This window comes from Salminus brasiliensis, chromosome 4 (assembly GCF_030463535.1).
Source record: "Salminus brasiliensis chromosome 4, fSalBra1.hap2, whole genome shotgun sequence".
Lineage (NCBI taxonomy): Eukaryota > Metazoa > Chordata > Actinopteri > Characiformes > Bryconidae > Salminus > Salminus brasiliensis.
The window spans coordinates 35,510,122-35,522,242 of record NC_132881.1 but is presented as its reverse complement, the minus strand read 5'-3'; the positions used below and the strand labels follow the sequence as shown (position 1 = coordinate 35,522,242).

The following is a 12,121-nucleotide window of genomic DNA, read 5'->3' as shown; positions in this document are numbered from 1 at the left end:
TGGGAGTGTGACATTCAAAAAACACACACAAACAACCCATATTCAGCTAGGCAGAGAGAGAGAGAGACATAGACAGAGAAAATAGATGAAGTATCATAACCAGTGTTGAACTTATAACATGATGGAAACAAATAAGGCATTAAAGTCCTTTTCAGGAAGTCTTTATCTGACAGCATCTGTTCATCTGGCACAAGCCCCAGCACCCACTCTAGAACCCTCTCAATTCATGGGCACTTTTTAGCATGTCTTTTTAAGCAGCCTGTTTTTTTTTTCACAAGAGCCATACTGGCGTCTGACAGTTGGTGTCAGTTGAAGAGCCGGACGCTGACAGCACGAGAGGCGGGCAGGCAAAACAGACAAAGTGTCCATCAGGCCCAGGTGGGCACGGCCGGAGCTGTGCCCAGTGCCAGGCTGGTCTGCAGGGCTTTCCGCCTGAGCAGGTGAGGAGAATGGAGCAGTGGGAGAGGAGGCCTGCGCTGCTGCAGCATTAACCTAATTACAGCCTGGCCCCGCTAAATAAACACTTATTAAATTTGCATGCTCAAATACACTTATGCATGGACTGGGTCACAGTGCACGCTGCCTTTCGCCGCCACTCTGAGAAGGACACCAGGAATCTGCCCACTGTTTTCACTCAACTCATAGCCACTGCGAATTTGCTTATGCTACAGTCAGATAAATGCACATGGCCTTGGTGTCACTAGAATGCTGGTTTGTACTTGCAGTATAAATACACATTCTTGCAAAAAACCTAAGGACAGCAAAGTCTTAAAGACTCTGTGCTCTGTATGTTTTGTAAGGATAAGAGGTGGAGTAGAGAACTTGAGCACTGTTGTCAAAGGAGATTTAAAGCACATAACATGAAAACAGCCATGGGCCAACATTTCATGGGCCAAATAATTACACTGCTAATGGTCTAGTACCTATAGCTCCCTATAGATGTGGAAGCCGGACTGCCTACCACTGACTGAACCTACAGTATGGAGGGCATCATTAGACAGTTTACTGGTTCACTGCACAACACTGCCCCCAAGTGTGTTAAAGGATTATTTACAACCTGCATTTCTGGACTGGCAGATCAATATTAAAGGGAAAGCAAATCAGCACAAATAGACCTGCTAAAATACTTAAATAATTAAACAGTGATACGTAAATTATTACAATGGTTGGAAATGGAAATCAAACACTCAACAACGATGACTGATGGAATTGGTTTAGATAAATCAGATGTCACATTTTGTGCAATGCAAAACAACTTAGGGCTGAAGATGAACATTTTTTCATGGCTTCATTTTAAATAAACGTTTTAAGGAATTTCAAGGATTGTACATATTAGTCATGTGTGGTAATGAGTTATATTTACTTATTACCTGTGTTCTTCAGCTAAATCCTTAATCTATTTTCTCAGCCATAGATATCTGTAAGGCTAAATTGTAGATATATCTAATTATTTCTACATATAGAAGCATATATTACTAAAGAAAAGTGTATTACTTAAGATCTTTATGTTACTTTAGAAGAAGCTACTGACATAGCACTTTCATGCTTTTATTTAATGTAATGCCTTTACATACTTTAGCCATGTAGTTATTTAATTATCAATATTCTTTTCTATTAATAACACATTTTGTGTTGTCATTTCGTATATAGTAAGCCACACAACACTAGATTCTGAGTTAACCCTTAGCAAGGCTGTTATGGGCCATAAACACTGGGATTTAATATCAGGGAATGGTACTTGAGGACAGGTCAACATCACTGCTCTAACAAAGAGGGTCAGTCTTGCTGTTTGTTATGATATGTGTATGTGAACATTATGAAGCCTTGATTACTGCCATGCAGCTTCTGCCTTTAGCCTCTAAGGGGTAGAAAAGTCACATCAATTGTGTGGAAGATGCTCTATTTTAAAAAGAGCCACTTGGGGGCATTAACCTTCTCTGTCCAGTACCAATCAGTTTAAGAGTTTAGGATTTGGGGTTTTGACCACCTTTAGATTACATTGACATTTTCACAACTGGGTTTGTATGCCTTAAAATGTCCAATCTTATGAAAATGTGATGTAGAAATGAGTTTTTTATATATATATATATATATATATATATATATATATATATATATATATGTATGTATATAAACACCCTTTACTGGTCATTCAGCAGTCGTGGTTGCACTGAGCTCAATCCTACAGGACCTGTCTCACTATGATCATCAGTAAAGGTGGTCTCTAGCTGAAGTTGGAAAGACTAATGCATTTAAGATACAAAAATGACATTTCTAACTTTCTGAAGGACAAGAAAGGGTGAGCAACCACTGGATGCCCCTACAAATAGCTGTTTATTAACAGTGGAATTTTTCTATTTTACTATGAAATAAAGTCCATCTGCTCTACACAACATATTTCAATATTTCAACAGTACTGGACATTTCCACCACGAGGCCTACATGTCCCAACAGCTACACCTCCCTTTAAAACCTCCCAATGTGGAATTCCTGCTACGCCTCAGTTTCTCCACACTTTCTGGCCAGCAGACACAGACAGAAAGAGGCTGTAGCCCAAGACACTGAAAGCTCTCCAGATTAGCTTGATGTAGTCGCTGGATTAGCCCCATCCTTATTCCAACGAGCGTCAGCATAATTCCCCACCCGAGCTGCCTCAGCCGAGGCTTTTCTTTTTTCTGTTAGCTTCGCCTCCCACAGTTATGCCCCTGGCAGCGGTTCTGCCCTGCTGACCGTGGGTACACTGCGGTTAGTCCCCCAGTGGCAGGGCGCTGACCCTCTCTCTTGACTGGACAGCAGCCTCACTGACTGACTGCTCAACATCCTAATGCTCTTCGGCACAAGATGGCGGAGCCGAGCATGGAGAAGGACGCACTAGTGAGTAACGGAGCCTCCTGAAATCTGACCGTCTCCCATTCTTTTATGGGAGCGTTTGCATGAGCTTGGCCTGAGCGCGGTGTGAATTAGAGCATGTAGCTGAACACCGGCCGGACAGAGCTGTGTGTTAAGGCATTTGCGCGTCGTGCTAACGTGTCTGGCTGTCTGTGGAGCAGCGTAGCGCAGACTTACTCCGCTCCCAAATCTTGAAGAAACGGATTTCTGGGCGATTTGGATTAACAGCAGGGCCGCAGACTGAAAGAGACGGATGCAGAAAAAAACAGGGCCTTCATGCTTTTCTCCACGTCGCCATGTGTTGTTCTGTCTAGCTTAGCCTTGAATGCGCTTTACCAAAAGACAAATGTAAGGTGTGCAGTTTTGCATTGCCACACACTGCGCGGTTTAAGCAGTCTGTCTGTCTGAGCATCGCATTGAACAGCAGATCGTCTCTTAAATAGACTGGATAGCACTGTTTTATTTGACACCTGCTAAACCGTGCTTTCTCTCTCTCTCTCTCTCTCTCTCTGTGTGTGTATCTCTGTATCTGTGGACGAACCTGCAAGAATACCGAAGATGACCATCTTAACAATTCGTTTGGAGACCCTGGCTTGATCTCCCCTGACAAAGAGGACATCTCACGAATTCTGGTAGAGCATCCTCAAATATAACCGTAAAAACGTGCCTTTTCTTACGCTACTACAGGCTAGCCTACTCCGATTAATCCTCCCCGATTTTAATCTTATAGACAGTTCCGTTCAAAGGACGGATCAGAGGTGGGATGAGGCCAGGGAAGAAGATCATCGTCATGGGCATCGTGGACCCAGAGCCAGACAGGTAGGCGAGCATCAGCAGTCGGTTTTGTATTCAGAGGCATGTGACCAGACAGAGCCTCATCATTAGGGTGAGGAGCGGTTCAGTCTCAGCTGGATGCCAGTTTACTGCTGGAGCAGTATTAGTAGAAGCAGGGCATGTACTTGGTGGACTACGGCTGTATCGGTGTGTGTGTGTGTGTGTGTGTCTGTGTCTGTGTGTGTATACACTCTTTGGGCGTTCACCTACTCCGCCACAAAGAGTCATCTCAGAACAGTCCTAGTTTATGGGGTGTGTCACAGAAAAGTCCAACTCAGCAAATGCATTCTCCTGTTAATTTAACTCCTATCTTTTAGCATTTTTTTCTTGGGATAGTTTTGTTTATTTATGTTATTAAGATTCCAGTGACAGGTCTAGTTTGAGCATGCTGTATTTGGTGCCACTATTCAGTTAGCCTAACTACACCTAACTTTATTACATTATGGATTATTGCTTTCACCGATAGGGACTAAGCCTAGTCCTGGACTACTACTTTCAAATGTTATGCAGTCTTTTACTGTTGACTATTTGCATGCAAATTCGTGCAACATGGCTAAAAATTACCATTACAGGGACTTAACATAGCAATTCTAAAATGTAAACTGACAGCTTTAAGCAGGGGACATTGATGCTCCCCTGACTACTCTGGGCTCGGCAGTTACAGTGGGCAGTGGTGGCCCTGCGGTTAGAGCGCCGGGTTATCGATAACAGGGTTGTGGGTTCGATTTCCGGGCTCGGCAAGCCCTTGAGCAAGGCCCTTTACCCTCTCTGCTCCCCTGGCGCTGGAGTTGGCTGCCCACCACTCTGGGTGTGTGTGTACTCACTGCCCCTAGTTCACTAGTGTGTGTGTGTGTGTTAACTACCACAGATGGGTTAAATGCGGAGGACGCATTTAGCTGTACAGTGACAAATATGTGCACCTTTACCTTTTTACAACTGTACTATGTAGCTTTGATGAAGCGAGCACAAGATTCTGTGTCTCAGCTTGTCAACAAATGGGCGTGTGAATTACACTTTGCAACTGTAGGGGGAGTCCTACATATTAAGCATATAAACTCGAGCGTAATGCTGCCTTTATGTAAATTCTAGTTACACTGGAAACACACAGCACATTTTAACAAACAGCATTTAAAAGGCAGTGCCCTGTGACCAACGTATCTCTTCTCCGTGTTGAATATGTATTCTTTCTTCAGCTTTGATGTCAGTCTGACCTGTAGCTGCAATACAGAGAAGGGCGAAGAGGAGATCACGGATGTGGCCCTGAAACTTAGTGCCCGCTTTGCTGAACGGCAGTTCCTGCGAAATGCAAGGGTCTCTGGGAAGTGGAGCGAAGCGGAGGCTGCTATTCCATACTTCCCTTTCATCCAGGACCAGCCTTTCAGGGTAATTGCCAGATATTATCCTTCATACAGTCTAAAATCAGAAGTCTTTGGTAGTGGTATTGGGACGGGTGGAGTCCCACTGGATGTTGTAGAAGGTTGTAGTGTGTCAGATAGATTGATGATGATTGATGCCTCAGGGGAAGTTTGGGAAATGAACAAAGCTTTACGTAAAGCTTCAAGACTGGAATGTTTGTTTGAATTAAGCACATATTTTGCAAAACACTAATACCAACTAGGACTTCAGCAATCAGTTCATTATAAATGTATGTATATTTCCCTTTTTGAAAAATATGCAGTATCCACAGTGGATGGCGATTTGGGATTGGTGTTTTGCTAGATCCTTTACACATGAGCTTACTCTAACATTACGTGGACTTTGTACTGGGGGGCTGGCAGGATAAAGTCCGGATAATGTCCAATTCAACTAATTCAGACATTTGTGTTCACACATACAGCTCCTTATGTAATGTAGTAATGTCCGGAAAATTGTGGTATACTGTGCATGTGTGAAGGTTTAGTTTATTGAAGATTATGGAATATTTGAAAGGTTATGAATGCATTGTTGCTGTTCAGATATTGTTTAGTATTAGATATTAGTCCTCATGCAGAATCCATTATAAACTATTTGACTGTAGCCATTTTGTTAAGCACATTTTGTGGAGTGCCACAGAGTTCTATTTTAGGGTTTGTGCTGCTGATACTTATTGTGGCAGTAATGTAGTTATGGATGAACCGATGAAGAACTGACATGTTGGGGTATATATAGTGGTTAAAGTAAATTTTTGAGTAACCATTATATAATCAGTTACTCATAGTGTCAGCCATACATTATCTTAGTTATTATCTTTGCTTTATTTGGCATTAAACTTACCAGCTGCACAACAACATTGCTATTTTATAAAGTATTTTTACTGTCATATTCCTGAGATTGTTTTGTGGGTTAAGGCATTCAGAACATCCAACCAATGTAAAGATCTCGGTCAGAACAATGCAGGTCAGTCTTTAGCCGTGTCCTATTAATGGTTCACCAATATGATTTGAATAGACAATCACAGTGTGCCGCAATAAAGTCAGAGTATTTTGTTCAAAGAATTACAGCCTTACTACATATTCAGATAAATACATTTTAGTTGGGTAAGCTGCTTTATGAGTCTAGATTGAGAAGCCATCTAAATAAACTGCAGTGGAAAGCTAACAATGCAAAGTGAATGGTCACTGACATTGTAAAGAGAAAAGAAGAGAAAAATTGGCCTTCTGTGCAGGGCAGTGAGCTATGAATGAAAAAAAAGATGGCTGATATAATGAGGTTGGTGAATAGGGTTGGAAAAACTAGGTCACTTCACTTTCAGATCAATCAGCGATCCAATACAGAGCTGAGATAAGCATGCAAAACCAGACCAGTGCTTCCTTTCTTCATTCTGCTTATAATATGGGACTGACAGAGATTTTTTTTCTCATTCTCTCTCTCTCTCTCTCTCTCTCTCTAAATGTAAATTCTGCAGATTGAGATCCATTGTGAACACCAGCGTTTTCGGATCTTTGTGGATGGACATCAGCTGTTTGACTTTTACCACAAAGTGAAGTCTTTGCTGACCATTGATATGATCCGGATAGACGGGAGTCTACAGATCACCAAGCTGGGCTAAATTCCAGCACACCTGATCATATTCCAGAGAGAACTTCTGACAGGTGACCAAGCCCACCTGTGGGTCGCGATGCAGCGATAGTGAAGGCCTCTGGGCTTCTGCTCCCACAAAGACATCATCACAGCCTACATTTCCCACTCTGTTCTTGACCTCTGTTCTTTCTTTTTCCTTATCCCCTTCTTTCAGTTACACATGTTGGAAGGTCGGGACGTAACAGGTGAATGGTTGCAATGTCAGCTGTGTGTCTTTTTGGATGTTCTTGAAATCACACTGCAGCTTTTTGTTTGTGTGTATATTATTTTTTCAGGGACCATGTGTAATTGTATGCACTCTACGGTACAACACTGCGCCAAGGGAATCTTACTGCTCCAAAAAAAGGTACTGCCTATTCATCGTTCTGCACAGTAATGGCTTCTTACTGACAAAGACTCAGGAAATCCAATGTAGTATGCGTGTTTAAAATTAGTGTGTAAAACGAATATATAGAAGGAATGAGAATGCCTAGATTGCTAAAGTCATGGATAGCGCTTAGCATTTGCTGTTACATCTAGATTTGGTACGTCAGCTGTCTCTGCAATTTACAGTTTCAGCTTAAGGTCCAAAATTAGAGGTGATGAGGAGAACTCTGCATCACATAGAAGCACCTATAATAGACAATATACAGTACCTGTCAAACGTTTGGACACCAAACTTGGTTGAATGTGTGCTTATCATCATCTTGAAAACATTTGATCCAAATGCTAGGGTGACCATATTTTTGTTTTCAAAAAAAGAGGGCACTGGGGACACGGTATCCACTCTAGTGAGGATGTTGTGGCTGGAAGTAGGCATAAGTTGTAGGACCATGGCAGTGTATATGTTTGAGGGTGGAAGTACCTCTCAAGCCGTGCAGCTATAATATATTAATATACATTAATGCATAAACTTATTTAGTAAGACCAATACATAGCCCATATGACCAGATATTCCTTCAGTTTAAATGCACAGCTCCCCCAGCCATCCTAACTACGTTAAATACCTTTTTTTTTTAAACAAAAATATGGTCATTCAGGCATTTGAATCAAACATTTTAAGATGATTATCAGCACACATTCAACCAGGTATGTCCAAAAACAGGTAGTGTGTTAAAAAAAAAAAAAAAAAAAAACTTCACTGGGCAACTGCTGTTCATTGCAACCATTCCTTATTTTCCTGGGGATAAATATCTTGCACTGACTTAGAATGTAGAATGTAGGACATAGGGATTTTTGTATCACAGTCAGATGTTTGAAAACCATCAATAGAAATAAATAACTGGTTTCTGAAGTTAGCAAAAATCGCACAGTGAACACAATACTGATGACTCTGTGACAACCCAACTAAGAATTTCAAACAAACAAGCTTGTTCCTTAGCCAAACAGCCAATTTCTCCTGTTTTTGTTTTCTTTCCCATAGAAAAAACAATATATATATAAACTTTGAAAAAAACATACATGTACAGAAAATCACCTCCTTAAGTTTACATCCACTGTTGTTTGTGCTTAGAGATAATTACGAATGAAGTAAAATAGGGCTGAATCGTTTCTTGAATGTAACGTCATGAACTCATGGGCTCCACAATAATGATACCTAATAAGAAGAAGTACCTTAACTGATGGCACTAAACCGTAATATGCTCTTGAGCTTAACCTTTGTGTAACTCCTTACACAGCTACTTTTGGACTACAATGCCAAATGATGGTCTGTGCTCTGTAGTTGTGTCTTTCTCTCTGCTGTGTTTTATTCATGATGTTGTTGATGTCTTTTTACTCCTTCTTTAACTTTAAGCACCCTGTGAGTTTACTCGCCAGATGGAAGGGCATATGTTCACACAACTGTTTTTGTATCACCTCTGCATCTGCTTACATATAGATTATTATGATTAGTATTATCATCGTTTGTAAGCTGTTAACTAATTATCTACCATAACCCAAGGGGAAGGCTGAGTCTTATGTTTTTGCATGGCATTTTGCCAAGTAAAGTACAGTATTTAAGTCACATGTCACTGTCCAAGCCAGTATACATTTTTTTCATACACATTTTGTATAGGGATGTCTCTTGAGTACTTTAATGTAGACTGCATTTTATTTTTAAGGTGTCTAAAGGGACGTAAAAGGCCATGAGCAGAGTAAAGACTAAATTAAGCTTTGATGAAGGTTTCCTACTCTGCCCTTCTGGACCATTAGATCCATCTGCACTCAGAGCTGAATGTCCTATAAAGCACAGAGCACTAAGTGAGACTCAGATACCACAGTAGTTATTATCCACCTGCATTCAATTATCCAGATTGATTGTATTCACTTGTAATTTATGATGTACCATGTGTAGTTTATTTGCAGTCACGTAGCAGTTGTATGGTTGGTGCCATTTAATTGGTGTTCTGGCATTGTGTTGTCACCTTGCTCAAAGTATTTTACAGCAGTATCAGTAATTTAGCAATATGACCACTTTTCACATTTTCATTTTTTTCTATTAACAGCATTTCAAATATCAGTCTTCCAAAAGCAAACTGATTCTGATAAGAGGTGTGACAACAAACTGAGCTCTGCTGTACTTTGGGTTACAGAGATTTTGTGTGCAACTTTTTATTTGTTTTTTTTTTTACTTTCTGCCAGAGCAACCATGGTTTGAATTGTTCCACATAGTTTCCACATAGTATTGTATGTAGAGGTAGCAGAACCCAACACATACCGTTTTTAATGCTTGTAGGGGTTCAACAGGGAATGTGGTTTGTTGTATGACCACTGAATGAAGGAGAAGGTGAGAGACAGTGGAGTTTAAAAGGGGAAAAAAACAAAACAAAACTGTCTGCCAGATATCTGTGGAAGGACATACCCAGCAGGCCCCGGAGGTCAATTTCACGACTGGACTCTAATGCTGGACAGACACTAAATTTTTGTTAAAAATATTATTATAAATGTAATTTATGTTTTTAACTACATATAAATTTAGTAAATGTACAGACATTACGTTCTGGTTTGAAGTCAAAGTCACATGTCCACAGTGCTTGAAGCCGAGAAAAGGGTGATGACCATCCTCCCTTCCATCATAACATGTAGCTTGTCTTAAAGAACCTATTCATGAACAGTGTCAGTGTTTGTCAGGGTTTGTTTTAACCCTGCAGAATTCAACCAATGCTCTAACTGTGCTAGATGACATTTCTGGAGAACCTTAGGTTCTTTCTTAGTGTTGTAGTAAAAAAAAAAAAAAAACTATGACTAACATTTAGTAAAGTCCACTCAGTGTGGAGTACAAATTGTGAACATGTGTAATATTAATTGGCTCTGCCTCAGAGTTTGACCCTCTGTTGTCCCACCTGATGTATATACATGTATATGTGGACCAGTAGTGACATTCTTCACATAGAAATACATTATATAGAACGACAGCTTGTAAGCAGTCCCGACAAATAGAAAAATGTCTAGGTGCCAGTACTGCATAAAAGTGAGTACCTTCTCACTTTCAGCGCTGCATATTCTTGGTTCCTTATCACCAACTGAAAATCAACATGGCGACACTGAAGAACGAAATTTCACATTGTGTGGGCGTTTACATTCTGAAGTTTAGCAGATGTTGGCTTTGGTCACTTCACCTCTTATTTTACATCAGTATGACATTGGCATGTGATGTCTATAAAATAACGTTAGCTGTAATCAATATTTTTGGCCAAATGGACAACCAGATAACGATAATTGATGCTGGTGGCTGGCTGGGTACTTACTTTGGGTATGTTATAGCTACTCCTGTATACATACCATGTATCTCTAAAATGATGGAATTAAACAAAAAATGGTCACTGGTTAGAAAATAAGAATTTTTGGAGGTTTATTTTTTGCTGATGTTTTTATTTTATTTTATTTTATTATTTAAGAGAATATAATTTATGGACCATTACCATGCACCTGAACTGTTTTGAGGATTTCATTGTTGTATATGTGACATGTTCCTTTAATGCATTCCATCTGGTGCTGTTTGATTGCTTGGAAGTGATCCTAGGTGTTTGAACCAGCACATTGTTCTTGGTACGCATGTGTAGCGTATGGCTGCTTTGTGAAGCTGTCTGAAGGACACTATGCCTTGGAGTATTGGGGAGGGAGTGAGCTCACCTGTATCTCATGGGCAGTTGAGAGACGTTTATGAGGGTTGAATGAAGAGAATCAGAGTGTATTCCAGAGGTTTGAGTGATCGCTCAGTAAGACGAAAAAGGCAGTGATTTTTAAAAATGACAGCGATCATTCAAAACATATTGATTCTTTTCTAGTTTGCCAATTTTAATCAAAAATCCACAGCAATTTTTTGCTCCAAAGTTTTCTTAAGCATGTGGGCTGTCTGCTCTGCTCCCTATGATCCAGATTGTCTGCTAGGGTCTGCTGGTGTGCATTGTTTTTCAACTGTAACGTAAAAAACTCCTGATTGAAATGAATTTGAACTAAAAGCCATTGTTCCTGATTGTAGACTATTGTGTTCTGAACTTTGGATGTACATGATATTGAGCAGGGTAAGAGTGAGTTCATTTTCTATTTAATATCACTGAGAGTGATTGACCGTGTGTGTGTGTGAGATATTTAATCCAAGTGTTCCTAGACTATTTTATCATGCTTCTAGTTACATAACTTTCTTTACATTTTCGTAGCATGGTAATTAAGACATTTTTCTATCAGCTGTTTCGTAGTTTGCCATTTTGCCACTGTGACGAGGAAGAGCCCAAAGTTTTGATGGTTGGATTTTGGGATTATTTCACTTGTATTTACACAGTGGCCTATTAGGTAGCGCTAGCTTGTGCCGTCAGACATGTCATGTGTGGTTTTACAATCTATTTGAAGAGTTCATTGAATGCTTGAGGTGTAGACGTTGGCTCTGTGTGTTCCTACAGCGGCATTTGTATCTAAGATGTGCCTAAGGAATAATGGCTTTGGTGTTTGGGACCCAAAATTTTAATTCTTACCAAACTATCTCACAGATTGGCTCCAAATTTCTTTAGCACTTTCTGAGCTATGCTTAAGATGCACAAGAAATGATACTAAACGTCTGTAACGTAGAAGCACTTTTTCTAATGTATGTGTTGACTAAGTGCAGCCATTGTACATTATCAAATAAAAATCATACAAATCTCAAGAAGTCTGTTTTTTGTTTCCCCCCTCTGGTGTTTATTTGGATGATTTCTGTGTGTTTCTATATAATTATGAAAATGGGACTACAGCCAAGCAACAGCAGACAAACTGATTGCAAAATGAAATCTGAAATGGAAAAAAAACATTTATTCCAAAAACATAAGTAAATGATCATGTTTTCATGTTTGGAGCAAGTTACACTTTCTCTCACAGCGTAAACACTTGGTCCAAAAACAGCCTG

The 12,121-nt window shown here is 40.1% G+C and overlaps 1 protein-coding gene across 1 annotated transcript; it reads left to right on the top strand.

The window, feature by feature from the left end:
* Positions 1-2,529: 2,529 nt before the first annotated feature.
* lgalslb (lectin, galactoside-binding-like b) lies at positions 2,530-11,887 on the top strand. Its single transcript, XM_072678200.1, has 5 exons — positions 2,530-2,874; positions 3,438-3,521; positions 3,620-3,708; positions 4,917-5,106; positions 6,608-11,887. The coding sequence occupies exons 1-5, from the start codon at positions 2,842-2,844 to the stop codon at positions 6,749-6,751; spliced, it is 540 nt and encodes a 179-aa protein (XP_072534301.1). The 5' UTR covers positions 2,530-2,841; the 3' UTR covers positions 6,752-11,887.
* Positions 11,888-12,121: the final 234 nt, after the last annotated feature.

Coding starts and splice junctions, on each gene's coding strand:
- lgalslb (XM_072678200.1), top strand. CDS start 2,842: ATGGCGGAGCCGAGCATGGAGAAGGACGCACTA. Junction 2,875..3,437: donor GCATGGAGAAGGACGCACTA/GTGAGTAACGGA, acceptor CGAACCTGCAAG/AATACCGAAGATGACCATCT. Junction 3,522..3,619: donor AGGACATCTCACGAATTCTG/GTAGAGCATCCT, acceptor TTAATCTTATAG/ACAGTTCCGTTCAAAGGACG.